The 27,535-nt window shown below is 39.1% G+C and overlaps 1 protein-coding gene across 2 annotated transcripts in view; it reads right to left on the bottom strand.

Annotated features, from left to right (window-relative positions):
- The window catches only part of ADGRF5 (adhesion G protein-coupled receptor F5), a 48,256-nt gene extending 36,392 nt beyond the window's left edge, over positions 1-11,864 (bottom strand). Inside the window, exons 1-2 of one of the 2 annotated variants that reach the window (XM_087949210.1) lie at positions 11,739-11,864; positions 34-154 (exon numbers count right to left, since the gene is read on the bottom strand). In XM_087949210.1, coding sequence (XP_087805336.1) covers positions 34-135 — 102 coding nt within the window. In that variant the 5' untranslated portion in view covers positions 136-154; positions 11,739-11,864. Of the gene's footprint in view, positions 1-33; positions 155-11,729 lie in introns of both variants that reach the window. The other variant, XM_026679088.2, reaches the window with a different exon arrangement.
- Between the last annotated feature and the right edge of the window lie 15,671 nt (positions 11,865-27,535).

Consider the following 27,535-nt stretch of genomic DNA (forward strand, 5'->3'; position numbering starts at 1 on the left):
GCCAGAGCAAGTATGAATATTATAGGTACTCACAGATGAATAGATGAAGGTGTCCAAGATGAAGTTCCATGAAATCTGGGAAGAGGTGTGCACCCTCATGAGAGCGCTGAACATGGCTATCCTCCAAAAGAACATTATTTCCTATGTTTTGTTGCTGCACCAAAGGAAAACAAGTTTTATTTATGTTTATAAAAAAAAAAAAAAAAAAAGAAACACTGTGTTCTTTACTCAAAGTCAACCGAGAGAAATTAAGCTTACTTTTTGAAAGTAAGTCACATGATCAAAGTTTGAATGCTTGGCAGCTGGTGTGTATTGATGACGGTTGTAATGTCCTGAGGACATGTGATCATCTTTTGCGATCTTCTGACAAGCAATGTCAATGAAGGAGCCAGATTAAGAACATAATAACAACTGCAGTGATTCGCTTAATGATTGTTGCAAAAAAAAAGTCATAAAATGGAGGAAAACTCACTTAACAGCTGTTGCTTAGCACCAGAAATGTTGGGCATAATTGTGGTTGTAAGTTGAAGGCCACTTGTACAAGTTGTTCAGTTCACAATGCATAGCAATTATTGGTCTGCAAATAAATTCCCTCTGATCCCAGAAAGCAATACCTTTTGTCCTCTAGTGTTTCTTTCAGCATATCTAAATATTAAATCATCTTCCGCCTCCTGTATCCAATCTAGCATTTTTCTGGATTCCTAACTGAAGGTGGCCTGGGAACTGACCAGATCAGAAATCAATCCCTCAAATAAATTTGTCCTATTCAGCTGATGCCAGCTTCCCTTTAGTATCTGAGTGCCTTTTCCTTAAAGCTTTTTCTGCTTAAATTTTTATTGCCTTGTGTTAGTTTAGTAATCTTGTGCCCAAATATCTTTTTAATAAACTCATGCTGCCAGGTATATAGATTAGGTCTGCTTTGCTGGTCAGTAACCAAACTAAACTAACTGACTGACTGCTTAAGTATCCAAAAATATATACTCTTCCTGAACAAATCAGCAAATACAGGCTGAGTCTCAGGAAGGACTTTTTAGATAGAAGATAGACCACCAACATGAGACAATAGAACATCATTGGTAAAAACCCAAATGTCTATTCTGCCTCCCCATCTACTATATATCGACAACACCATCACGGGCCCCAACAAATACATACATAAGAGTTGTAGCACATTATATTTGTTAATTGATAAGGAACATGAAATCTGTCATGAAACCTTCATCTGCATAACTATTCTGTCTTCCCATTCCACTCCATCCCAATATATTTAAATCCTACCTTATTTAAGCCACTCCATGCATGTAATGAACTGAGCTGTAGCTCTTGAAAGCTTGTGCCTTACCATGAATGTATTGCTCTTGAAAAGTACTACCAGATTGCCTCAGAAGTTTCCTGACAAGTTTTTTTATTCACAGAAAAAGAATCCTCAGTTGCCTTCCATAGCACTATCTACATGCATGTTTCAGATTTATTCAATAGTCAAACATTTTTCTGTGATTATTAAACTGCAAGAACCTCTATATTTCAACTATTCCTATCTTGCATGCAACACAATAAGGCCAAACCAAATAAAGCAAATTCTGGCTTAGATAAGAGCATGAATACAACCACTTTTTAATAACTTTTTGTTTTACCCAAACCTTTCAAGTTTAGGGAAACTGAATAATACAGTACACACCATTTTCCAATTTATAAACTTTTACTCTCGGAACAACCCTGCTGGGAAAGTTAATTAGTAAACTACTGGCCTAAGTTCCTAAGTAAGTTCCTAAGAATCAGCACCAGTCCCTATTTTCTACAAGATGGGAAACTCTCCTTTGTCCTTTTGAAACACCCAGTGTTTACTATATATTATTGTTTATTATTGCCTGCTTTGGCCATTGGAACTCAATGCACAATATTGATCCTCTTTTTTCCCCCCTCCATCAAACAATTATTTGAAGAGAATATGGTAGCAAAGGTCAACTAGTGGCTTTTATGGCTAAGAATATGCTGGGCATCTGTTGGACAAAATCACTCAGATCTACTCCCACTTAGATTCCCGTCTTGGAGTGGGTTCTGTGGAGATACCTCTTGCTTAGTTAGTTACAGTCTTGCTTAGTTATCCAGGAGGAATTGGGTTCTTTTGGAGCTGAGGAAGCAGATGGGAACCTCATGCCTAGGAGCCACATATTAGATGCACAACCTGAGGCCACTCGGGATGTGATATGTGGTCGATGGTGGGCAAGGGTGAATTCTTCCATGAGTGAAGGGGCTGATTCCTCCTCCTTTTAAATAGGCAGTGGTTCAGCCCTTAAGAAGTCAATGCTAGACTGTTTTGCACATTTTTGTCCTCCTTCCTTTCCTTTTTAGGAAAGGTTGCTGAGAAGTTGGTTGCTGAGAAGTTGGTTGCACAGCAACTTCAGAGGATTCTGAATGAAGAAATTTTCTGGGCTCTTTTCAATCTGGATCCAGGCCTGAGTATGGAAAGGAAGAGCATTGGTCAAATTTTTGGATGGTAGACAAGATTGAAAGTAGTGTATACATCCTTGACATCCCAGTGGTTTTCAATGCCATCAACCATGGTATTCTTCTGGATCAGTTCTTTTCATGGCCCAGGACTCAGACTCTGAAGAAACTATTCCAGCTGAACCAGTGGGATGTTATTTTTTATTTTTTTATTTTTATTTATTTTGATTTGTCAATCGCTTACAAGATAATAGGTATAAATATATACATAGTTATCAATACATGAAATGGGTACATATAAGAAAAAACAAAAGAAACAACAGGACAGGGATGGTAGGCACGTTGGTGCACTTATGCACGCCCCCTACAGACCTCTTAGGAAAGGGGTGAGGTCAATAGTAGACAGTCTAAGGTTAAAGTTTTTGGGGTTTGGGGAAGAAACCACAGAGTCAGGTAGAGTAATCCAGACATTGACCACTCTGTTCCTGAAGTCGTATTTCCTGCAATCAAGTTTGGTGCGATTAACCTTGAGTTTGTATCTATTGTTTGTTCTTGTGTTGTTATGGTTGAAGCTGAAGTATTCATTGACAGGTAGGACATTGCAATGTATGATTTTATATACTATACTTAAATCGAACTGAAGGTGGCGTAGTTCTAGGTTTTCTAGGTCTAGAATTTCGAGTCTGGTGGCATAAGGTATTCTACAACGAGTAGAGGAGAACTCTTCTTGTGAATCCTCAGGAGACACTAAGCCAGGAATCACCTGAGGCTGATCATTAAAGCCAACCTCTTTAAGACATTCTTTGGCTCAGTATTTGTAAACAGCAATGGATCATGCCCAGTATATCCTAGTCGAACCACAGACAACTACAATGATTTAATACTTATTGATTTTACAGAAGACAATGTTGAAAAAGCACTATTCAATCTAAAACCATCTCTATCTATTGGACTGGATGGAATATGTGCCTACTTCTTAAAAAAGCTACCCACTGCCATAGCAGAACCTCTAAGCATAATCTTTGAAAAATCTTTCAGGACCAGCTCCTTGCCAAATCTATGGTCACTAGCCACAGTCATTCCCATCTTCAAAACGGGAGACCCCAGCCTAGTTGAAAATTACAGACCAATCTCTTTATGCTGCGTCACCTGTAAAGTCATGGAATCAATTATTATCCAATCCATTATCCTCCACTTAGAGACAAACAACCTACTCTCTAATAAACAATTTGGTTTCAGAAAAAAACTATCCTGCAATCTGCAACTCTTACACTGCAAAAAAAAATATGGACTACACAACTCGATCAGGGCAAAGCAATAGACGCAATCTACATAGACTTCTGTAAAGCCTTTGATTCAGTGGTACACGACAAACTACTACTAAAACTAAAATCTTATGGTACCTCTGGACACCTGCATAACTGGATAGAAGCATTCCTGTCCAACAGGCAACAAATGGTCAAAATTGGGAGCGTCCTATCAAATCCTGTACCTGTCAACAGTGGTGTCCCCCAAGGCAGTGTTCTAGGACCAACTCTTTTCATACTCTATATAAATGACCTCTGTGATCATATTAAGAGCAATTGCGTTCTCTTTGCTGACAAGGTAAAGCTATTCAACACCACAGACAATAGTGCTACTCTTCAAAAAGACCTTGACTATGTATCAGATTGGTCAAACAAATAGCAACTTCAAATCTCAACAAATAAATGTTGGCATTTACATATTGGCAAAAAAAATCAGAAAATAAAATACAGGCTGAATAGTCAAGACCTTGTTGATGATCCAAACTCTGTCAAGGATTTTGGAGTACTCATCTCTAATGATCTAAGTGCTAGAGCTCACTGTAAGTACATAGCCAAAAAGGCATTAAGCGTTGTTAACCTAATCCTACATAGCTTTTTCTCTGGTAATATTACACTAATAACTAGAGCAAACAAAACATTTTCTAGACCGATACTCGAATACAGCTCATCAGTCTGGAACCCACATTACGTATCTGATATTAACACAGTTGAGAAAGTCCAGAAATATTTCACAAGAAGAGTTCTCCACTCCTCTACTCGTTGCAGAATACTTTATGCCACCAGACTTGAAATTCTAGACCTAGAAAACCTAGAACTACGCTGCCTTCGGTCCAATCTAAGTATAGTATATAAAATCATACATTGCAATGTCCTACCTGTCAATGAATACTTCAGCTTCAACCATAACAACACAAGAGCACACAATAGATACAAACTCAAGGTTAACCGCACCAAACTTGATTGCAGGAAATACGACTTCAGCAACAGAGTGGTCAATGTCTGGAATACTCTACCTGACTCTGTGGTTTCTTCCCCAAACCCCAAAAACTTTAACCTTAGACTTTCTACTATTGACCTCACCCCTTTCCTAAGAGGTCTGTAGGGGGTATGCATAAACGCACCGACGTGCCTACCATCCCTGTCCTATTGTTTCTTTTATTTTTCTTATATGTATCCATGTATTCATAACTATGTTTTTACTTATACCTATTATCTTGTAAGCAATTGACAAACCAAATAAAATAAAATAAACAAAATAAAACATATTCAAGCACCATCAGGAGCAGTCAGTTGATGAAGTATGGTCTCCAAACTTGCAGAGTTGGCAAGTAGAGGAGACAGCAGAGCAAAGAAGTTCAGTGAGGTTCCTTGCCAAGCAAGGGAGTAATTTTCTTAATCAAAGAGATCTGGCTGCAGCTTAATTTCAGACACAACACCAGCACATTTCTCCATCGGAAACAACTGTCTGATCTCCTGCTCTGGTGTGTCATTCTTTGAATCTCTGACCTTGGCCTGGCTGACAAATCTGACTTGGCTCTCTGAATTTGACTACTTTTCAATGTGCTTCTTTGGAAAGCAAAACCACTCCGGAAAGTTTTCTTTCCAAGAGACTTTGTTGATTGCATTTTTTTTCTTTGTCTGCTATTATCTGCTCAGACTTTAGTAAGTTGCTTTCCTGACCTAGCATCAATGTGAGTTTGGGTGTGTATCACCCAATAGGATGTGGGTGATACTTTATTGTGCTGGTTCTCTTCCTCCAGCTGGGGTAGTTCCAGGCATGGTTGATTGGCTGGGAGAGGTGGGCCTTTACTTTGTAGAGTGCCTTACAGTTTGTTATTTTCTCCTCTCTGGTTTAACATCCGGGTAAAGCTGCTGAGTGAGGGAATGAGTGAGTATACTGATGATACCTAGCTTTATATATCCAACCTTGGCCTACTAAATGAAGCTGTGGAGGTTCTGCCTTGATGCTTGGAGGCTGAAGGGGAAAGCACATTCAAACTTGCATGATTGATATAAGCTCTTCAAGATAGATCAGACTAGTATGCCAGAATTATGAATGCTAATAATACTTCTACTATCAGATTACTGAACAAGGCAGAGACACTTATTCAAATTACAGGTAGTCCTCAACTTATGACCACAATTATGCCCAAAATTTCTGTTGCTAAGCAACAGTTGCTAAGTGAGTTCCCCCCCATTTTACAACTTTTCTTGCCACAGTTGTTAAGTGAATCGTTGCAGTTGTGAAGTTAATAACACAATTATGAAGTGAATCTGGTTTCCCCATTGACTTTGCTTGCAGAGGGTCACCAAAAGTGATCACATGACCTCAGGACACTGCAACATCATAAATACACGTCCGTTGCCAAGTGTCTGAATTTTGATCACATGACCATGGGAATCCTGCAATGGTCGTAAGTATGAAAAATGCATGATTGTGTCACTTTTTTTCCAGCACTGGTATAACTTGGAATATTACTAAATTAATGGTTGTAAGTCAAGAGCAACATGTACATTTCTGCCTGAGACTGAGATTACATTATTTGGCTATTCCTCTTTCTTTCTTTCTTTTTAAATAGTATTCACATAAAAAAGAAAAAAGAGAAAAAAGAAAGCAGAGGTGGTATTCAGTAGGTTCTGACCAGTTCTGGAGAACCGATAGCGGAAATTTTGAGTAGTTCAGAGAACCGGCAAATACCACCTCTGACTGGCCCTGCCCCCATCTATTCTCTGCCTCCTGAGTCCCAGCTGATCGGCTGGGTCTTCTTTAGTTGCCCTGCACAGGAGAACGGAGCTGGAAAGCAGGTTAGTGGGGTGAGGGAATAGGGATTTTGCAGTAACCTTCCCCTGTCACGCTCACCAAGCCACACCCACAGAACTGGTAGTAACAAAATTTGAATTCCACCACTGAAAGAAAGATATGTTGAAATTATAAACATAAATATTGGACAGAAAGTTTGTGGAGTAATATAAGTTAAATTAGAATGGGTCATATTGCCATATGTTACCAAATACTTCTTATTGTCTTTGAAATAAAAAGGATTTGATGGTGATGCTAATGGGGAAATGGTAATATCTATCCTAACCTTAAAGGAATTCCAAATTTTAACAGACTTTCTTTTACATACATACATGTTGTGACTCGGAGGTTTGAGCCTGCTCTGTTAGAGGACACAGACTTGGACAATGAGGAAGAGGAGGATTTGGCTCTGAGGTTTGAGCCTGCTTTGTTAGAGGATTTGGAATTGCCTTCCTCCCCAGGACTTTCCTCTTCGGCAAGACCTTCCTCCTCAGGTGTCGGCAGATAACCAGGAGGGCGTATCAGAGCCTCTGACTAAGGATCAAGCTGAGGAATGTTGGTTTGATGCGAGGCAAAGATGCAGGCAAAAGTGTGAGATGCAACGCAGAAAGAAAGGACAAATCAGAGAATGAGATGAGGACTGACACACCCAGGGAATACAAAGGGGTATGTTAAGCTCTGGGTTCTTGTTAGGGACTCTGTTATTTAGTGAGAGAAGCTTCAGAATTATCCTGTGTGTGGCGACAGATACATATGTACATACATACATGCATACATCATCAAAACCTGCTCCTTTTATAGCTGATATTCTGTTTTTAGGAATATTTATTCATTCGGTTACTAATTATAAACAGTTTACTGCATTGTATAATCTGAGATTGGGAAAAGCTATACCATCTCTCTTTTAAGTCTTGTAAAATTTTGAAATTTACTCTTGGTTCCACTCCCTCCCCCCATTCCATGTAAATATATTAATTGTTCTTTGCTAATCTTGCAATTTTTAAAATCATGTAAAATTCTACACATTTCACCGTTATTATTATTTTTTGTTCTCCTACAGCTGGTCACTTTTTTCACATTTCCCCCTTTGGAAGTTAGATCCTTTATTATTTTGTTGTGGGCTTTTTTTTTTTCCATTGATTTTTATGTGTGGCGACAGCTTGTGATTTATGTTCCTGCTTCCTTTATCGGACTTGGCAGACAGCTTGCGTGAGACTGCCAAGAATGTTATCGGGCTTAAGGAATTTAACCCTGTAATTATCGGACCTGCCTGCTTATTTGTGTTTCAGTTGGAAATTTGGACTTATTACTTTGTTTGTACAGGTGAGAGAATGTATTTACATAACACATACATATGTACACACATACATGCACACATCATACATGTTACTGCTAGTTTCAAAGTTGCTTATGCTCCAAAGTCTGCAGAGGCTTCCCTTGAACCTCTGGGATGCTTGTTAAAATAGACTCAAGAAAAAGCCATCCAGCTTTAAACTAAAATGCAGTTGATGTCCTCCTCTTTCATTTCCATGCATGCGGGCAGAATAACGCCCTGGAAGTCATCTAGTCCAACCCCTTCTCAAGCAGGGAGAATCTTTCCGGTGGCGAACCTTTTGTTGTGGTGTGTCCAGCTGGGCACTGCGCATGTGCACGCCTCAGCTGATTTTTGGCCTCCAAATACCAAGTGATGAAAGCAGGCCCATTTTTCGGCCTCCAAATACCGGAAGTGATGAAGCCCTGTTTTTGGCCTCCAAAGTCTGCAGAGGCTTCCTTGAACCTCTGGGAGGCCAAAAACCAGCTGGGAGAGCACGTGCATGCGCAGTGCAAGTAAGTTTGGCTGGGGCTCACATGTCCGCACAAATGACTCTGCGTGCCACCTGTGGTACGCATGCCATAGGTTCGCCATCACGGGTCTATTCCGAATATTAGCCTCTACGTAGGATGGAACTCACAGCCTCCTGATTGATGAGCTCTACCTCTAGGCAAAGTTTGGAGACCACTTTTGTTTGTTTGCTTGTTTGTTTATAGATTTGTATGGCTTCCCACCTTAGATCATAACTCTAAGTGGCTTACAACAACAATCTCAAGAGTGCTATAGGAATATTGAATAGGTGTTTAGTTCATTTACAAAACAGTGATGACTTAACTTAAGAAATCATAGTGATATGAGAAGATGCAATTGTGAGGAAGTGGATGACGGATATAGTTTCCTCTTCAATGGCATCTGCTCCAAATGCAGTTAGTCAGATAAAGAAAGGTGAGGATCAAGCAACAAAAGGGCAAGACACAAGATACAGAAGAGCTATTTGGATTTCTTTGGGACTGGGAAATATTTTGATATAAAATGTGCTCTCTCAGAGAATAATATTCAACCTTTTCAATTATCCTACTTTTGTTTTCAGTTACAACCAGGAAAAAAAGCAGGGTGGCAAATCCACATGGAGAATTGGAGCAAGTCAGGAAGCAATGGCTTTCTACTTCATTTTGGGTGGACTGCCTTTGTCCATGCAGGAACAGATGGGAGCCATGCACAGAGAAGCTGACCATGCAAATGTTTAGCCTTTATAGAAAACAGAGCATCGCCCCATAGACCTCCTACCCTCTTGCATCATCTTAGATAAGTTAGGAGCAAACTGATTTTTGACTATGTCCTGATCTGTGCTCTGTTGGAAACAGCATTATGAACCAGAAAATGTTGCAAAAAAGGAAAACCATTGTAATCAAAGCATGGGAGCTTTTGGAGATGGGGTGAGATTTGTGTACTTACAAACACAATAAAAATTGGGTGGAAAACTGTCCAGGAGTAAAACAGTTAGTACAACACAAACACAAATATTTTCCCAAGAGACATTCAACAAATGCTCAAACAGAAAACCGAGTATTCATCTGGGACTGTTGAACAACAGTGTGGGGCCAGTCTGGTGCTAAGAGGAAGGGCATTTTCAAACCATTGTATTTCAAAAGAGAAAGCTTTGTTCCCCTTTCCAGATAATGCGTTTTGCTCAGTTATGAGGCCTTGAGGTGAGTTTCCTGCCCACATCATAGACCTTAATATTGGAGCAGAAAAAATGTTACTTAGGTATGAAAGTCCAAAACCATCTAAAGGATCCTTCAAACATCAGTTCAGCCTCTATATCATCTTCAGGAACAGATGATAAAGTCCTTGCAGAAATATATACAACAGGAGCATGCCAGTAACTAGGCCATGCAAACAAGCGAAGTCCCATCCATATGATGCAGGAAGCACATTAAACCATGCCTCCTCCAGTCCACAGAAAAACCTCTCTCCACGGAACCAGTCCCTGGTGCCCAAAAGGTTGATATGCTAAATGTTGACAGAGCACAACCACTATAGCCAGGCCACCCTGTTCAGGAAAGGTATGAAGCTGATAAACTAGTTGCAACAGGCTGCATGATTCCCAGTGGGCCACCAAGGTTCCTTGTGTCTCAGATGAATGAGGTGAAATGAGGAAAAGAGTCTGGTCACATACTTGTGCTTTCATAAGTGTTTACAGAATCTAGGACTTTACTTAAAGTAGCTTTCAATGACAAATAAATTGATGATTTTTTTCAACTACGAACCCCAGTACTGAAATTAGTAAACTTCGGCTTTCCATTAGTTCAGGAATAGGAGAATGTGATTGGTCTTGTAGCCTTCACATAGGCTTCTGATTTGCCATTCTGGAAGGAGAAAGCTAATTCAGAGATATGCTTAATACTGTTCTGTCTCTGGTATTGTCAAAAGTTACCACCTCAGAGTCTTATATTTATTCCTATTTCCATGATTTTTCACATCTTGTACTGAGAAGCACCTTCAGTTTAGTATCCAAAATAGTAAAAGGCTATTTACCTCAAACCCTCAGGAAGCAGACTGAGAGCTGCAAAGCTATTACATTTAGGCTTTACGCATCTAAAATGAAAGGCATGCTTCTCAAAAGGAAATAGGAAATTTTTGTGATAAGTCACAATTCCCCTGGTTTTACCTGGCTAACTTCCCAGTGTCTCACACAATGTTAACCTTTTAATCCAAATAGTCATATATCTTTACCCAGTTGTTAAACAATTATGCAACTGAATGGATGGTCAGTAAACTATGAAAGTAATAACTGAGTTTCCCATCCCAGTCATTGTTTTCATTTTCTTTCTGCAATTAAAACACAAATAATTTTCATATAGAATCCAGGCCTGTGCAACTGAATTATTTTACAGGGATGGAGGAAGGGCAACTATGGCCATCAAAATATGATTAGAAACAATGATCATTGAACATCAACAAAAGTCTATCTTTGACTCACAGAGACAAGAAGAATCATGCTGTCTGTTTATCTATCTGCCTGTCAATCAACATACTCAGTGGAAAGCATCTGGATTTCTGTAACAATATCTAAATCCTTGCTGCTTAGGATGAACTTTTTTAAAGTCACCATGTAAATTTTAGTTATTTCATCTACAGTTGTACGCATTACTCCAGCTGCATTTTGAAGCATAGTTAACCCATTAAAACCAAAGAAGCTTATATTACAAGGTCCCTTCCAACTCTGTCAATCTGTAATCTGAGTAAAACTACATAAAACTGCACTACTAATTGGGAGGAAATTCCAATATTACCTATGAGTAAATTAGATTGCAACATTCTGCAAGAACATTCTACAAGATAAGAATATTTTTATCAGATCAATGCAATCAAAGCAATAATTTCAAAGGCATTACCAAATACAGTAAAACTTGCAAATATTTTGGAGTTTTAAAACACATGCGCACACAGAGTCCCCTTTTTTAAAAAAAACAAAAAACAAAAGTTGCAATCAATTTTCAGATTCAAAGAAAGGCTCAGAAATATTACTCTGTTCCTAATCTAGCTCTTTTTTTAAAAAAAGTATCTATATCAGATGACTGATTTCCATGTAACTTTGATTTTTGGATGCCTTTGAAGAGACGTGCTTTATTTGTCCTCAAATGTCAGCCACTTAGCTACCTGTAAACTTGATTTCCTGAGTGAAGACTCTAAATGTCTTCACTCTAAACCTCCTACAAATCCCTAATCCATTCTTTATTTTCTGCTCAGACTTGTCACATTCTTGTCTGTATTAACCTGAGCAAGGGTACAACAAGAACAGTCCATTTTAAATTTCACTTCTTCACAAATTAAGTATATACACAAATTCTAGACTTACATTTCTTACCTGCCAGCTTGTCCTGGATAATTCTTCTAAACAATGCTGGGGTGGTTGTATATTCCTTCTCCTGTTCACTGCTGTGATCCTTGTTTTGCTGCAGATTCAAAGGAAGTTACATCAAATATACCCTGTTCGTGAAACTGAAAGGGGCGTTGCTGCTTAGACAACAAATCTAAACAATGGAAGAAACTGAATGTCACTGTCCCTAAAGCAAGAACACTTAGTTTCCTGATGCCATTTCCACCAGCAAGAATCTGCCCTTCCCAGCAGTAGATCAAAATATTTCAGTTCATCTGAAGTGATAATGGATCCTACCCACTGGCATTGCCTCTAAAATGTATAAATGAGGTAAAGACAATTATCCTTTTTCTATTGTTCTTACTTCAGAAGTAGAATAGAAGCCATAAACTAGCAGAGGATATAAAATTAATTGCTCTGCTTTTGATTTTTCTTTAGGCATTTCATCTCTGCTGAAAGTCACATTAAAAGGAGATTATAGATGTTAATTGGAAATCATCAATACACTGATAATGCCTGGATTGTCAATGTCCCTGACAACAATAATGTTAAAATTAAACATATTTCTTCTACCAACATCCTTCCTAGAAACAGATTTATAATCTGTGTGGTGTTTTTTTTACCAGGAATAATCTTTATTGGGACTTAAAGGAGGAGGTCAAATGTTATTCAATAGGGTTGAAGCCCTCTACCAGGAATTGAACACACAGAACTTTGCACTTTAGATTATATACAGCACATATTATATTGTATTGTATTGATTACGGCACATTTGCTTTATCCATTTTTTTTCAGAAAGCTGTCCTTTAGATTTATTTATTCTTTAAATTTTTCATTTTTTGTTTTAGTCATTTAACTTGTATCATATAAATGGTATCATTCAATCACAATCTTTCACATTCATGAGAAAAGATTGAATTATCTTTTAAAAATATATTAATATACAAAGCTTGATTTAGATATTTTTATTTAAATATACATTTTTGTAAAGATTTTCTTGGTTTTTTTTCTTGAATTTTGCTTTGTAAAGCAAAGTTATAAACATAAACATTCGAGATTTCTTTTCATATGAACCTCTTTCAGATTTTCTCTTTCTTCAGGTTTGTCCTTTATTTTTTCCAAGGAAGTATGGTTACTCTAAATGTATCGTAACACAAGGATGAAATTGGTCATTTAGTACCTGCCTTCTTTATGATTAATATAACTAAAAGTAAAACATAAGTCAAAACATATGACAAATGCTTAATTTTTATATCTGGCTTTGGTTGATAAAGTTTCCAGTCAGGGTCATTCTAACAAGACAAATGCTAGGTTGGGACTGAAGTACAGGAAGAATTACAAGTATCTTTATTATAGATTTGTAATGTTAGTGATCATTGTTTTTCTGTGAAAAAAATAGACAGGCTCGTGTACAACCACTGTGCCTATCATTCTTTGCAGGCTCTGCAAGAGTACTGCTCATCAGTCTCTGGGAGGGAATAGCCTATTAATTTATGTATTTTTTTTATCTTGCCTTAATTATTTTTTATAAATAACTCAAGGTGGCAAATATACATAATACTCTTTCCTCCTTCTATGTTCCCCCGACAACAACTTATATTCCATGGAAGTAATCTCAATTGACACACAGGTGATTGCACTCTTATTGCAATGATAAGCCATATTTCATTTCACAGAGAACAAATTATTCACCTTTTAATTAATCAAATATTTAAAAGTGAGATACTTTTTCTTTTTTTACTAAAGGAAGCACTTTAATTGTGAAAAAAGGACCATGAAGGAAGGAAGAAAATCCACTTCAAATGTACTTCATTTTAATTAGGGATTAGAGGTAAGGTTTTAAAATTTTCCAACTTCATTTTTATAAGCATTTTTTTTTTTTTACAAAACTTGCATGCTTTACGCTAACTATGGGCAGAGAAAAGGCATTCTGATGCATGAGGACCAAAGGCTTCAAAAAGCAAATCACTTTTACCTCCACCTGTATGGGTACCTGCATCCCTATATGATGGCTCTAGATATATAAGATTGATAATGCTGATAAGAAATATCTAATTCCACCTGCCCAGGCTGCTATAAAGAAGTTTCTTGAAAGAACAGCAGCATAATTTTATAGACTGTGATTCCACAGTTCTGTAGAATTGTGAAGCCCATCCAGATTCCTATAAGAGTGAGAGCCCAGTTTTATAAAGAACTAAATTATAAATAAGTTTAGCACAGTGGTGAAGGTGCTGAACAATGTGCTATTGTATACGGTTTAATCCTCTCTGAGGAATGAAAGCCAGCTGGATGACTTTTGGCAAGTCACTGTCTTTCAGCCCAACCCACCCTGCAGGACTGATGTTGAAGCAAAAGAAGGAGGCAGGAGCATTGTAAATGCAGTCTGGAGGTGCAAAAGATAATGGTGAAATATAAGAATAATAATACTAAAAATGCAGCAATGGTAGGATTTCACATTCAGTTTCCATTCTCTTTTTCTCATTCAGTGGATGTACAAAAAGAGGACGGAAGAACTGGCCAGGGACATCTGACTATGTGGTATGCGTGGATACCTGCACACATACATGCAATCTGGATCAGAAACAAAGCTTATGCAGTGGAACTTAATTTACACTTCAAGCAAACCGGAAACAAGATTTTAAGGTTTTCTATGTAGTAGTTTCTTGAGGTCACAAAACAAGGTTCATAAATATGTGTGTTTCTGTGAGGGGGGAAAAAAACTCAGGAAAGAGTTATGTCCTTTCCTGTCAGCCTTCTAAATGTGCCTTGGGACTGTCAAGAATGTACTGTATTATGAAAGTTCAAGCAAAGGAAGTAAGTTCTTTCACATTTAATGGATAGATTTCTGTGAGAGCCATTAAACACAATTACTAAAATCTGTGATTAGATTGTTCTCTTGCTGTTTAAATCAATAGCAACCAATAATGATTGTGGAAAGGTGGGTGAGAGTGAGCATATGGGTAAGAACTTCGGCTCAGGAGTAACTATTCTTCCATGAACCATTTTCTCTAGTTAATCCAAGCACAATCCAAAAATATAATAGCATTATAACTGTTTAATAGATGGGATGCCTTTATGGATAAATATGGATACAATGTAGTCATAGGCCTAAGGCAAAAAGCTCAGCAATTTAAAAGATGGCTTTAGGATACTGTCAGAAAATATCCAGGTATATGGTAACCAGGCAGTCTTGTAATTAGAGAGCAAATTCACTGACAGCACAGCTCTGCATAGAATTTACACCTTGTGGAAAACATGTTACATTCATCAGAGGCACAAGGGCATTGCCTAGGTGCCACTGGTATTCCTTTATATCTGCCATCCAAAATGCTCATTTTTGCATGGAGTAATCAACAACATAATTTTCCAAACTGTGCATTCAGTTTGTTCTAAGGTGTCTAAGGTGTTCTAAGGTGTCTTTCTAGGCTTTTCAGATCTGTTTTGTGGTGATTTGTGGGAATTATTATTTGTTCTTTGTGTAAGTGCTAGGACAACAGAGCCTTTTGGTGGTTGACTGCAACACGAAGCAAGGAACAAGGACAAACTGTTGCCATTTCTTACCCAGAATTGTAGCAAACTTAAACTTTGCAGCTTTGTATGCTTACACGAATAATCAGTGCATTTTGTGTGATGTAATGCGTTTGTGATAGACGCTAACAAAAATTGCTACGTTAACAAAGATTGCTTCTAATAAAAGAGGGTGTCGGAGCTTGCTCTGGGCTCTCATCCCGATCTTGCTTCAAGACATTGTCTCAGTGTCTTCCTTCATGAGAGACCACCACAGTGATTGAAAAAGAAAATAGATTTTAATCTACTGTAACGGTGCAGAATTTAGAATTTAATGCAGAATGTAGGGGGCATGCATAAGCGCACCAACGTGCCTACCATCCCTGTCCTATTGTTTCTTTTATTTTTTTATTTTTCTTATATGTATCCATGTATTCATAACTATGTTTTTACTTATATCTATTATCTTGTAAGCAATTGACAAATAAATAAATAAAAATAAAAAATAAAAATTGAATTCATAACATTATAATATAGGTATTTATAAACTTAGAAATCCATGCTAGACTTTTGTAAATAAATACTTATCTATTGTCCTTCTATCTTTTTTATTTTATTTAATAGTCAAATGTATAAGGTTGTCTAACACCATAAAGACTATGGGCAGTAGGCAACATTAATTAACACTAGAAAACAATATACCAGGGAAAGCAACAATTATTGTCCAGTGGTTTCTCCATTTGTTAAATAAAACTTTGCTGTTCCAGTCTGTCAAGGATGCTGTAGTTGTTGATTTGCAAGGCACACTTAGAGCAATTCCAGCCAAAGCCAAAATAAACATGTATGACAACCTTCATTGCCTAAAAGAAATCCTTCTTATCCCTGCTATTTCCTTGATCTTATCTAAAACTTTTCTTTCCTTAGCAAATTCCAATAACTTGACACTGCCTAAATAAACAAGAAAGTTTTTCACTTCCAGCTCTTGCTGTAGCTGACATTGATCAGAACTCATATTATAAACCTTTTATAAAATATTAATGAGATAATATTTGGTATTTTTCTTTATTGCCATATGTCTAACTATTTTCACTAATGTAATACTCATTATTGTTCTATTGTAACATATTTCCCATTTCTATTTTATTTCAAAATTTTGAAATAGTACAGAAATATATTTCCTATCTTTTTATCATTGTCTGATTATTGCCAGAAATCATTTATTTGCATTAACAGAAACTTGTATCAATGTGAAATACTTCCTAATATCTTTGTTCATTGGTGTTTCTGATAATAGTCCTGCATGCAATAGTCTATTAAGAGATATAACTTAGAACATAGAATTTAATCTGACACAACTATTAAAATCCTTTGTTTGGAAACTTCCTTTCATTCTTATGTGTTTCTAGGTAAGGTTTTTTTCTTTCTTTCTGTGTGATTCTTTCTGTGTAAGAGAAGAGCCCTAGACAATGCCCTCTTCCAATTGTACCCATTCCAATTTTCCTACTTTTGTCTTTGACCCTTTTTTTTACTGGGGAAAATCTGCTAAGGAGAAAAACAAGAAATGATCCCCATGAATGTCTCAATGAAACCTGGCAGCTTGAAAACCTACTGCAAAAATAATTGGCATTACCAATTAATGCAATCATACACAGGGCAAGAAATTTGTTTCCTGTGTAATGTTGGAACAAAGATGGTGCTGAAAATTGGTTGGCAGGTTTGAATAGGTGCGAGCTCTTGGTCAGAAGGTAAAATAAAGAACCAACACATGGCTATTTTGGAAGACTTGAAGAATACCGTCAGTCATTACCATCAGATCAATAGATTAAATTCATTTTCCCTGATGAGTAATAAAGTTCAGTTATTGGCATTCTAAATAGGAGGTAGTTGTATACAGAGGAATTTCTTATGCTTACCCATGATAATTGCTGGCCATACTTATGCATATTATTGTTCTTAATGTCTATAATAAAAGCATCGAACAATTCTAGACAATCATGCTTATATGAGATCATGACAGCAGAAATGCTTTTAATGACTAAGAAAAAGAAGGTGACTTTCAAGTATCAATCTAAATAGTAGAAGGCACTTTTCCCCATTAGAGGTTTAAGCAGAAGACTTGGCAACAAGGACTTGATTTATTATTTTTAAAATAGTTTTTTATTTCCAGTTCTCTGGATGTGCAGAAATAAATTATGTAAAAGACTCAGAAGGAAACTGTGAGAAACTAAAAGTAATTAAGGTACAGGATGCTGGTAGCCAGGAGGAAACTAATTCAGGAAAGTATGAAAAGGTCACTATTTTCATAATCCCAGGAGTCCGTTGGAATATTTTCAGTTGCTGAACTATAGTTGCTGAAAGCAGTAATCCTGAACATACTTTCTGAAATGGTATTGGAGCTAATGGGACTTAATTTTGAGGAATCATCTCTGATTGTAAGGAGAAATTAAGCTCCAATAATTATTATGATGAGACAATTATTGTATTTCTACAACATGCTTGAAGAAAAACAATTCTCTTGCTATACACTGTTATTTTATAATGGTAAAAGTCAGAAGAATCATGCAATTCTGATTGCATGCCATTTCCAGTGATATATTTAAATGTTCAGTCTGAACATTAGCAACGCTCACATGGGAAGCAGAAGATTAAAATGTTCTCTTTCTCCTTCTTAGGGTACTTTGCAGTATTTTGCTTGATTGCTACCTTTTAATAGCACATCTTTGCAAATCCACAACTGAGAACAGATGTCTTACTAGGGTTGCACAGCTGACTTGCTGACTAGGCAAAATAAGATGCCTGCCTGGACTGTGGTGCTACAAAAAGGCCATATTTCAAACATTGCATAGGGATTCTTACTGATGTTTTCAGCAAAAGAAGGGGAAAAATATTTGTGAGACTTTCTGTCTGAGCTGTCTAAAAAACTTGGGATAGTATATATACTATCCCAATATACTGTATATCCTAAGTAAGAGTTTGTTGCATTCAGGAGCAACATGGCTTTAGCCAGCCTTAAACGAACACCCTGGCCAATGATGCACTGGTTTGCTGTCCCTGCTCTTGCAAAGTTGTATCCTGTCCTGAAAATTCCAGATTGTAGCAAAGTTGGGCAGTCTTTCTGTTTGCTTCGCCTGACCTGCCATGACAAGCCTACACAGGCACCCTAGCAACTCCCTCAGCACCCCCCCTCATCAGGTCAGAAGCCTCCTGCCCTTTCGGACTTTATCACTTTGTTTTTTAATACTTGAGAGACAGACCCTGGATTCCAACCACTAATCATCTCTTTTTCCCCCCAGAATGTTTCTTGGATCCCAATCTATTGACCCAGAGAAGTTCACAATGATGGTAAGAAAAGGGAAGGAGAGAGAAGGCTTTGTTTCCAGAGAAATTGCCTTTAAAATTAGAAGAAAAAGGAGACACGCAACTGGTTGTAAACCTGGGAGAGTTGGAGAAAGGCTGTCAATTCAAGACAATGGCTCCCCACAAAGAAACTTACACTTACATCCCACTCAATCCTCATTTCAACCATCATACTTAGAAATTAGTTTCTAAGTATGATTGTTGAAATGAGGATTGAATGGGATGTAAGTGTAAGTTTCTTTGTGGGGAGCCATTGTCTTGAATTGTAGAGGTGGGATGCTTAGGGGAAAGATTTATTTCAGAATACCATCACATTCAGAAGTGGGTACTTTAATAATGGCAAGTGCAGGGTGCAGTTCTAGGGCCCAAAATCATTTAGAGATTAAACATTTGGTTTTCTTTTTGAAGGCTTAATTGTATTCTCAGTGAACTATGAATAAAATGGTTCTACGGAAGCCATTTTGTAGTGATATTTATAAGAGCTTTTCAGGTTTCCTACTCATGGGCCCAGAGGCTTTCTCCCCACCCCCTCCTGAATATCTCATTAGAAAATCTCTGCTCTTTCATTGTTTTGATATTATTTCTTTACAAAATGACTTTGTAACGGCAACAACATGTCTCACAAGTAATTGGTGTTTCCAGCCATAGAGTTTAGGGTGACCTTTATAAAACAAAAGCCTAACCCAAACAATCTTTAATAGGAGAGTTTGTGAGAATGAGACCCTTTGAGATAAAGCCATGTAGTGAAAAACAGTAAGAATTATTAAGGCTTGAAGTGCCAGCTTGTCATGATAAAGATTTAGGAGCTGAAAAGAAACATTGACGTATATCCTGCTGGGGTAGAGAAAAGAGTCACCAATGAGTCACTGTAAGCAAAACAGTATCAGCTAGTTGCCATGTAATTCATACATGCAACTTACATTTTGTTTATTTATTTAAACATTTTATAGAACCACTAATCTCACAGCAGTGACTCTGGGTGGCATACAAGCTTAAAACTATATAGTAATAAAATTCCATGAGGCCTTAAAATAATAACCTCCACAGATCCAGCCTACTTTTACGCTAAGGACTTAGTACATTTTGTACAGAATATGTTGTGAAGCGGCGGAATAACCTGAGGCAAACATGGAGCGAACTTCAGCTTTTACTTTATTGTAACAATAAAGGGCTGCTGCGCTAACAAGGCAGCCAGCTGGCGGACAACAGCTGATGCCGTTTGACAGCTCCCTTTTATAGCCGGCTGTCAAACGGCATCAGCCAATAGGAACGGTCCGTGTTCCCACTGGAAACACGGACCGGAGTGAAGACTTCAGCTCAGTCTTTTCTGAACGCCACACTCCTTTCCCCTAGAACGGAGCATGCGTAGTCCTTCAGATAACTCGGGCGCTTGCGCAGGCGGCCAGATCTTCTAAGTTCTGACGAAGCTGCTGCTGGAAGGAACTTTTCTGCTTGTTGGGCAACTTCTGGTGCCGACGAAGCTGGCGTCTTGGCTTCAGGCGTCTCTGGGCGAGGGACAGATGGCTGTTCAGGTAGGCTTGCATTCCTGTCAGATTTGTGGGAAGTTTCTTCGGGCGCCAGCAGTTTCTCGTTTGCAGGAACGTCTTGAGGGCCATCTGCAGACGAACTCCAATGCCTTCTAAGTTGATCGATATGGCGGCGCCAGATGAGCCCGTCTTGCAGTTGGACCCTGTAAGATTTAGGAACGGTTACCGCCACAATCTGCCCAGGCATCCACAAAAGGTGTCCCACATAGTTCCGGGCATAGACCTGGTCATTCTCAGCGAACTCCCTTCCCTGGCTATTTGACCTGAGGGGCGTGACTGGGGCATAATGCGGATGGAGTCTGTCTAGGGTGGTCCTCAGACGTCTACCCATGAGAACTTCAGCCGGAGACCTATTAGTGGTGGCACAGGGAGTTGTGTGCTGGGTCAGGAGATACTTAGCGAGCCTAGAGTGCCAATCTATGGGCCCAAACCTTGCCAGGGCCTCCTTAACCGATCTGACTGCCCTTTCAGCCAGGCCATTACTGGCAGGATGGAAAGGAGCTGTAAGTGTGTGCCTTATTCCTGCATTGACCCTGGACTTAATGAAGCACAGTGGACCAACACCAGCAGATGACATGGCTCCCCAAATCAACACAGACTGTGGAAACTTCACCCTGGACTTCAAGCATCTTGCAGTGTGTGCCTCTCCATTCTTCCTCCAGACTCTGGGTCCTTGATTTCCAAATGAGATGCAAAAGTTGCTCTCATCAGAAAAGAGGACTTTGGACCATTGAGCAACAGACCAGTTCTGTTTTTCTTTAGCCCAGGTAAGATGCTTCTGATGTTGTTTGTTGTTCAGGAGCAGCTTGACAAGAGGAATACGACATTTGAAGCCCATGTCCAGGATCCGTCTGTGTGTGGTGGCTCTTGATGCACTGACTCCAGCCTCAGTCCACTCCTTGTGAAAGTCCCCAACACTTTTGAATGGCCTTTTCCTGACAATCCTCTCCAGGCTACAGTCATCCCTGCTGCTTGTGCACCTTTTTCTTCCACACTTTTCCCTTCCACATAACTTTATATTAATGTGCTTTGATTCAGCACTTTGGGAACATCCAACTTCTTTTGCAATTACCTTTTGAGGCTTTCCCTCTGTTATATATTTGCATACTTACCTATGATGGGTTTTTCCATGGCGGCGGGAGATTTGAAGAGCCATCATTGGCCACGAGCAGCAAGCAGCCGGCTATAAAAAAGGCTGCATATCCAGTTCCAGTGGTACAGCACCTATTACATTCTACAGGGGGAGGTAAAATTTGGACCTTGCGCAAGCATACCAACAATTACCAGTTGACCCAGAAACAGCGGAAGCACAAACAATTGTGACACACAGGGGGGCATTCAAATGCAAGAGACTGCAATTTGGAGTTAGCGTGGCCCCAGGGGTATTCCAGAGTTTAATGGAACGCCTATTGCAAGGAATAAAGGGGGTGGTACCATACTTTGACAATGTATTAGTATCAGCCAAGGATAAAGAACAACTGAAAGACTGCCTAAGGGAGGTCTTTAAAAACTTTAAAGAGACAGGTCTTAAAGTAAAAAAAGAGAAGTGCCAATTAGCCACTGACAAAGTCGAATTCCTGGGATACCTTATAACAAAGAAGGGATCCACCCCACTGAAAAAAAATCAGAGCAATAAAGGAAGCTCCCAGACCCAAAAATAAAACAGACTTGCAAGCCTTCTTGGGACTTATTAATTTTTACAATGTATTCTTGCCACAGAAAGCAACAATAGCAGAACCGCTGCACAGGTTGCTTGACAGGAAAGCTACCTGGACCTGGGTACGACAAGAAGAAATAGCATTCCAGGAAATAAAAAACTTACTTATATCAGACTGTGTGCTAATACAATACAGCGAGAGCCTTCCAATAACACTAACATGCAATGCATCACCATTCGGCATTGGTGCCATACTCAGCCACGTATTACCCGATGGAAGAGAAGTACCTATCGCATTCTATTCAAAAACTCTATCTAAACCAGAGCGGAATTACAGCCAACTTGACAGAGAAGCATTGGCTGCAATAACAGGAATAAAACACTTCCACGAGTATATCTATGGCAGACCTTTTTCACTTGTCACAGACCACAAACCTCTCCTAGGAATCCTCACAGGAAGCAAAGCTACACCTAACATACTGTCACCGTGAATGACGAGGTGGTCTGAATTCCTAGCTGCCTATAACTACAACTTGATCTACCGACCAGGAAAGAACATAACACACGCTGACGCCCTGAGCCGTTCCCCCCTACCCGACTTAGACGATGATCCTGTACCAACCACATCAACCCTTCAAATCGAGACGTTGGCAAACCTACCCATAACAGCAACAGACATTGCTATGGAAACTGCGAGAGACAGAAACCTGGCGCGGATTTTAAATTGGGTAGGTAAAGGGTGGCCAGAGACTGCAAGCGACGAGACTGTTAAACCGTTTTGAAATAGGCAAATGGAACTATCAATCTTAAAGGGATGTATACTATGGGAGGATAGGGTGGTCATACTGAACATATTAAGGAAATGAATACTTGAATTATTACATGAGGGTCACCCGGCTATTGTCAGAATGAAATCCCTGGCTAGGAGTTATGTATGGTGGCCAGGGATGGATAAAGACATAGGAGACTGGGTAGCAACGTGCAAACGATGCCAGGAATCTAGACCTACACCCGCTTCTGCACCTATACACGAATGGGAAACACCTAGGGGACCATGGTCTAGAATACACATTGATTTTGCAGGACCAACTAAAGGACACACATTCTTAATAGTCGTAGATGTTTACTCAAATTGGCTAGAGATAAGCATCATGCACTCAACCACAACAGAAGCTGTTATTAGACAGCTAAGGAAACTTTTTACAACACATGGATTGCCGGATTTAGTTGTATCCGACAATGGACCACAATTCATGGCAATAACATTCGAGGGGTTCCTGGCAGAACAAGGGATAAGGCATGCACTAACAGTGCTGGGACATCCGGCTACGAACGGATGGGCGGAATGCATGGTTCGTCACACAAAGGAAACACTACACAAATTGAGACCTGGAGATATACAAGAAAAAATAGACAAACTACTAAGTATACAACACATGACACCCAACACCACAACAAATAAAAGCCCAGCAGAATTATTAATGGGAAGGAAACTAAGATCAAACCTAGACAGATTACACCCCACATATAGCCCAGAAAAGCCAGCAGACTCCTCCAGTAAGTGCCGCACATTCAAAACAGGGGACCTAGTATATGCAAAGAACCTCACAGGGGAACCATTGTGGATACTGGCAAAAATAACCCAAATAACAGGGCCCTTTTCATACAGGGTAGACACAAAAGATGGGAGGAAGTGGAGGAGACACATAGACCAAATCAGATTGAGAACCACACTGAGAAACACAAAAAAATCAGGAAGAAGGAGAACCCTCAGATACAAAGAGAAGGGGAGGGGGAGACCCTCCGCAAACCTCTAGCAAAAACAACCCAACCAGAGAGGGGGGAGACCCCTCAAACACAAACAGAAGGGGAGGGGGAGGCCCTCCACAAGTAGAAGAGTTGACAAAACAAACCCTAACAACTACACAACAACCAATACTAACATTAGCCCCGATTGGAAGTCGCAAACACGTACCTGAAACCATAGAAGAAGAAAACAACTTGGGGAGACTGGAGCAGGCTTTGAAGAACCATCAGGAAGCCACTCCTGGCAGGAGCGGCCGAGCCGACTCAACCAGCCAAGAAAGTCCTGGCGGGAGCAGCATGGCTGACTACCTTCCAAGAGGCTCCACGGAAAAGGACGGGAGAAACAGCAACCCCGTCTGAACAGGTCAGAGGCGAACTCACGACTGAGTCCAGTCGGAACCATAAGAGCCCCACCTACCTACGTGACTACGTAATATAGGCGGGGCCCGGATTGGTTAGACTGGACCACATGGGGAGGGGTGTTATATATTTGCATACCTATGATGGGCTGGTCCATGGCGGCGGGAGATTTGAAGAGCCATCATTGGCCCCAAGCCGCGAGCAGCCGGCTATAAAAAAGGCTGCCACGATTTCTCTGTGTTCAGATATAGAAGGAAATAAAGAGAGAAAAAAGGTCAACTGGGTCTCGAGTCTCTTTTCCCGTGACGCCATACCCTCCTTATGGAGGGTGTCAATGATGGTTTTCTGCACAACTGTCAGGTCAGCAGTCTTTCCCATGATTGTGATTCCTACTGAACCAGATTGAGAGACTATTTAAAGGCTCAGAAACCCTTTGCAGGTGTTGTGCCTTAATTAGCTGATTAGAGTGGGACACTTTGAGCCTAGAATATCGAAATCTGTTCACAATATTCTAATTTTCTGAGATTGTGGATTTGGGGTTTTCATGAGCTGTAAGCCATAATCATCTCAATTATGACAAATGATGGCTTGAACTATCTTGCTTTGCATGTAATGAGTCTATCTCATATATTAGGTTCACCTTTTAAGTTGCATTATTGAAATAAATGAACTTTTGCATGATATTCTAATTTTTCGAGTTTCACCTCTACACCCATGTGCACAGAACGTTATGAGAGACCAGAATTGAGAGAAAGGGCAAAAAGCTTTGGTGCCGGAATAACACATCACTGGTAATTTTAAAGGGTCCTTCAGCAACAAACAAAAGAAACAACATGTATTTGGAGCTCAAACTGAAATGTTCAGGCTCCAACATTGCCTGCATTATTATAATTAGTTTCTTTCAAACAATAAAAATGCTGGATCACAAGGCTAAGTTATACATCCAGCATAGATAAGATGATTAAATGTACAATATTTTATGCAGTCGTCATACCACTTGATCTTGGGTGTGCTTGGCATGGTTTTCAGCTTTAACCTCTTTCATCCATTTTCACCATGTTCAACCACCAAGATTAAAGGTATTAGTTTGTCACTTTTTTTTTTTACTTCCTTGTATTTCACAAAACAACTTTTGGCCCTGAAGGTTTTGAATCATAGAATCATAGGGCTGGAAGGAACCTTAGAGGTCTTGTAGTCCAAACTCCTGCCCAAGGCAAGGAACTTTACTGCATCCTGGAGAAATGGCTGCTCATTTTTTCTTGAAGACTTCCAGTGATGGGGTACTTACAACTCAAGAGAGGCAAGCTGTTCCATTGATTAATTGTTTTTACTGTCAGTAAGCTTCCTTTAGTTCCAGGTTGGGTTTTTCTTTAACGAGCTTTTACCCATTGTTTCTTGTCTTGCTTTGGAAACTAAGTCAAGCTTTTCTTCTCTCTGACACTCCCTCAAGTACTAGATGATAACTACCATTTTCCTTCTAATCCTAATCTTCCTTAGGTTAGTTCCTTTAATCGTTTATCATACAGTTTAGCTTTTTAGATCCCGCGTCATTTTCTTGCTCTTCTCTGCACTCTTTCTAGGACCCAGCATCTTTTTTGCATCATGGCAACCAGAACTGAATGCAGCATAGTGCAGTATAGTGCAGTACTGTCACTTCTTGTGATCTTGATGATATCCCTCTGTTGATGCAGCCTAGGAGTGCATTGTTGTTGTTTTTGGCAGCTGCAGCGCACTGCAGGCTCATATTTAAGTGAACATCCACTAGGACATCAAGATCCCTCTCACAGTTACTATTGTTGAGCCAGGTATCACCTATTCTGTACCTATGCATTCAGTTTTTCCTGCCTAAGTGCTTTTCCGACCACTGCACTGCATCTTGTTGGATAGGGCCCAATACTCAAGTTTGTCAAGATCCTTCTGAATCTTGAGTCTATCTTCCAAAGTGATAGCAATTGTCCCCAGTTTGGTATTATTTGTAAATTAGATGACTTCCCCTTCTATCCCCTTACCTAGATCATTTATGAAGATGTTGAAGGGTACTAAGCCCAAGTCAGAACCTTGAGGTATCCCACTTCCCTCAATGTAGTTCCATTAAGGATTACATGCCAAATGCGATTGGCCAGCTAGTGAGAATCCATCTGATGGTAAAACTATTTATCCCACATTGTTCAAAATAAACTGTGGTCTACTTTGTGAAATTGAAGTCCAAATAACTATAACCACAGCATTTTCTGATCCACTAATTTAGTTACTTTGTTAAAGAAAGGCTTCTCAGTACACAAAGCAGTAAAAAAAAACAGGTAGTAAAAAAGAATCAAAGAAGGACAATAAGGTTTATCTGGCATGATCTGTTTTTAACAAACCCTTGCTCCCTTCTAGTGATCACTTTGTTTATTTCTAGATTCTCACAAATCTGGTGTTTGATTATATTTTCCAGGATTTTTACAGACATTGATGTCAAGCTGATTGGTCTATAGTTTCCTAGATCCATTCCCCCATCCTCATTTAAATATTAGATTAGCTCTTTTCTAGTCCTCTGGTATTTCAATTCCAGGACCACATCTGCCAAACCTTCCAGTACCCTGGGATGTAAACCAACTGGTCCTGTGATTTGAATTCATCTAAAGTGGATAGGTGGTTTTTCTAACCAATTTCTTACCTATTTTGACTTGCATTCCTGTTTTGTCTCCCACTATTTTGTTTTTCATAAGTTGGGCTATTTTTTCCTTTTGCATAAAGACACATACAAGGAAGGAATTAAACAACTCTGTTTTCTTCCTGCTGCTCATCATCTTCTTGCCATCTTCCCCCATTAGTGGACCTGTCATTTCCTTGACTTTTTTCTTGTTCCTTACATATTGATTTTTTTATTTGGTTGCAAGTCTTAGTTCATTATGAGCCTTAGCTTTCCTGACTCCATCTCTGCAGAGTAAGGCTATTTACTGGTATTCTGTTTTAGTAATGACCCAGTTTCCATTTTTTATATTTGTTTTCCTTGTCCCTCAGTTTGTCAGATAACTCTTAGTTCCTCAGATAACTCTTGTGTCAAGCCTGACTCATAATATACCTCTACTCCCAACTTGACAAGATAATCAAAGGAAGGATTGGAATGCTTGGAATGTATTGGGAGCTGGAAGAGAGAGATGAGGAATTTATGAGAGCTATTTACAGCCTGAGAAGATCCTGATACTTCAAGGTTGTGCGATGGGAATCTCACAAGAAGGCAGACTATTTTCCCAATATAAAAAGAACTTGTAGGATTGGTGGACAATGGACAATGAGTGGCCCAAATGCGGTAAAGGGAAAATTAACTATGCTGTTTTTTTGCAGGAAAACCTCAGAGCTAGCTTTGCTTCTTCTTTGCCTGTACAGATCTATCAGTAAATTATATTCTTGGTAAAACAATGTCCCAGGAGTTTATTTTGCTGCATTTGCCAACTGGATGGTTGACATCTTGCCTGGTATCCTTTATTTTAATTTCTATGTAGTATTTTGTTTAGACCCTTAGTATTTCACTTTTTAGTTTCCCATGCATCCTGAATTGTTTTTCC

Source organism: Notechis scutatus, chromosome 1 (assembly GCF_049901735.1).
Source record: "Notechis scutatus isolate UNSWTSFEM ecotype Mainland chromosome 1, rNotScu1.2, whole genome shotgun sequence".
NCBI lineage: Eukaryota > Metazoa > Chordata > Lepidosauria > Squamata > Elapidae > Notechis > Notechis scutatus.